Source organism: Humulus lupulus, chromosome 5 (genome assembly GCF_963169125.1).
Source record: "Humulus lupulus chromosome 5, drHumLupu1.1, whole genome shotgun sequence".
NCBI classification, from domain to species: Eukaryota; Viridiplantae; Streptophyta; class Magnoliopsida; order Rosales; family Cannabaceae; genus Humulus; species Humulus lupulus.
Genome location: NC_084797.1, coordinates 82673378 through 82676106, shown reverse-complemented (window position 1 = coordinate 82676106; position 2729 = coordinate 82673378). Strand labels below are relative to the sequence as shown.

The following is a 2729-nucleotide window of genomic DNA, read 5'->3' as shown; positions in this document are numbered from 1 at the left end:
GAAAACGGTCTCCGGAGATGATGAAAGCTTCGGTTTTTAGGGTTTTCTGCAAAGATAATGGCGTGTGTAAAAAGAAAGAAGAGGCTCCGACGGTCTTATATAAGTTTGTCTCTGATATTAGAAAAGTGTGATCATTAGTTTTCCTTTTTCAAAGTCTAGGGAAACGTGATGGCCGTCAAAATCATTTATGGGGAACTGAAAAGACATGATTAGACAAAAGTGGGTTGCTTTTTTCAAGAACGCACGAAGGGTTCTAACACGTCAGGAGGCGTTACCGAAGAGTCGTTCGTTCAAAGTTTATTTACTGTTCGTAGTAAATAAACTTTGGGGGGAAAATGTTATCCAATAAATTAGCATTGGTGACGTGGCAAATAATCCCTTGACACGTGGCTGATACCTGGAAGCGTCTGCTAGAGTATCGACCAGGAGACACAATAGAAACAAGGCAATCCTGTCTTACCCGCGACCAGTCTGGTCGGTAGTTCCGCATACAAGGCAACATTTATGGGAAGATCTTTATGAATCCCGAATTTATCTCATATAATCTTCTGGATACCCAATTATTCAGGGAAGAATATCTGTAACAATCTCTTGTAACTCTCCTTGAGCCTATAAATAGCAGGAGATAGCTCAAAGGAAGGGGCTCTCTCACTTTTTAGTCATTCAAAACTATAGTAATTTTCCAAGTAAATTTGTATTGTTCTTGAGAAGAAGGTGAAACTCATTGAACCCTTGTTCCTTGATCATCCTTCTGATTTTACAGCAATATTATTCTAAGTGGACGTATGTCATTACCAAATCCTGGGGCCGAACCACTATAAATTATTGTGTCTTCTTTACTTTTGTCATTGCGTTCTTCTCCATACATCCGTCCATATCAATCACGTTTTGACTCCGTGTCAGTTGGCCAATTCTTGGGTCAACAAATATAAAAATACAAAAGTAAACCAAATTATTACTCCACATCTCCCTATTTATTGATTACATTGCTACTATCAATGATATCTTGATTATGGTCTTCAGATATTTGAGATGCTTCACATAGTTGCTGTACAAAACAATAAATAAATAAATAAAATTAGATAAACATATACCAACCAGATAATGTTTCATACTATAAAATTATGAAATTAATTAAGATATACCAACCAGATGACGAAGAAGTTGATGGATAATATTATTTGAACCATTTAACCTATCTCTAGATTCAAGGATCTTTGTAACCAAAATATTTTGCAAACCAACAACCATTGTGAGCAAAGCATTTACTTTTGCCACCCCAACTTGTAAAAAATAAACTAATATAAAATTTCAAAAATAATTAAAATAATAATAATAATAAAAAATAATACATACACATTTTACATGGTCTGGAATTTGAAGGTTCCCTTTGTTTACATCTGATGGTATATTAATGGTTATTGCATCACCATCTTCATCAGGTATGACAAAACTCCATGGTGGGATAGGAACATCACGGTCTACCTCATCTACACATACATGGTTTTCGTATTCCTAATTTTTAAATAGAAAAAATATTTTAGAAAAATATAATCGAAGTGTTCTAACATAAACATAAAATGAGATCTCAATCATAGACACATATATAAATATGAAGATATTACCTTACAAAAAGAACAATAAGACTCACTATGAAGACAACGCCGAGTTCTACTTTCGAACATTGAAGAGGACGACTCCAAACTTTTCATAGGAGATCTATACCGACGAGCGCGATCTAAAAGCAATTTTGACCTGATTCGATTAGGAGACAATGAGTTATCATAAAAAAATTGTCTCTTCTTTCCCAACCCTTCCTTCTAAATCCTTAGATCTATTTCTTTTATTCTTCATCCCCTTCCCCTCTACTCCCATGCGTTTTCTCTCTCTCCCCCTCTATTTTTTCCCCACACGCTTTTTTTTCTTCTTTCTCTCCTTCACATGCTCACGAAATCATGGTGCAATTCTGATTTTTTTATGTTTATTTTTTTACTTTGAATGAAGAAGAAGAAGAAGAAGAAGAACAAGAAGAAGAATAGAGAGTTTAAGCAATGAGATATATAAATTAATTCAATTTTTAAACCCTAATTTTTTTGCATTTATTATGAAACCCTAATTTTTTGAAAAGAGAGCTTACCTCTTATTGGTTGGAATCACCATTCCTAATGACAAAAAAAAAAAAGCCAATTTCGAAATTAATGCAAAAAAAAAAAAAAGAATCTATGCAAAAAAAAAAAGAATCTTTACTTGTTGGTAACTTGATGTACCAAGTCACCTACATGCCATGTCAGCATATTTGTACATTTATCTAGGTACCCATGTGTGGGTAATACCCATTGAGAACTTTTCCATATATATATATATGTCTTCTAGTTTTGAAAATTTAATGTAGTTACAGATTATTTATATGAACAATTTCAGAAGAAACTGTTTTGGAGTTGTTCTCTTTCACCTTGCCCATTCCCCTCACTTTAATGAAATCTGCCTAAGTTATAGCTTTGCAGTCCAATTAGTCAAAAGTAGCTAAAGAATCGATGAGCCCTGGTATCTGATTCTTTGTTAGTTGTATATTAATTATGTATGGTAGTTGGTTATGATAAATTGTATAAGTATATTTGCTATATTTGTCTTGCAGCAAGAGAGAAGGCCATGGTGGTTAATTTAGAATTTATTAAGGCAATAGTTACAGCTGAAGAGGTGTTGTTGCTTGACCCTCTTCGCCAGGAAGT

At 33.8% G+C, this 2729-nt stretch overlaps 1 protein-coding gene across 1 annotated transcript; it reads right to left on the bottom strand.

Moving 5' to 3' along the window:
* Window positions 1-1175: 1175 nt before the first annotated feature.
* LOC133780480 (uncharacterized) lies at window positions 1176-2414 on the bottom strand. Its single transcript, XM_062220198.1, has 3 exons — window positions 2138-2414; window positions 1626-1755; window positions 1176-1515 (listed from the first exon to the last, which is right to left on the bottom strand). The coding sequence occupies exons 1-3, from the start codon at window positions 2158-2160 to the stop codon at window positions 1312-1314; spliced, it is 357 nt and encodes a 118-aa protein (XP_062076182.1). The 5' UTR covers window positions 2161-2414; the 3' UTR covers window positions 1176-1311.
* Window positions 2415-2729: the final 315 nt, after the last annotated feature.

Coding starts and splice junctions, on each gene's coding strand:
- LOC133780480 (XM_062220198.1), bottom strand. CDS start 2,160: ATGGTGATTCCAACCAATAAGAG. Junction 1,756..2,137: donor GTGATTCCAACCAATAAGAG/GTAAGCTCTCTT, acceptor TAATCGAATCAG/GTCAAAATTGCTTTTAGATC. Junction 1,516..1,625: donor CTTATTGTTCTTTTTGTAAG/GTAATATCTTCA, acceptor TTTAAAAATTAG/GAATACGAAAACCATGTATG.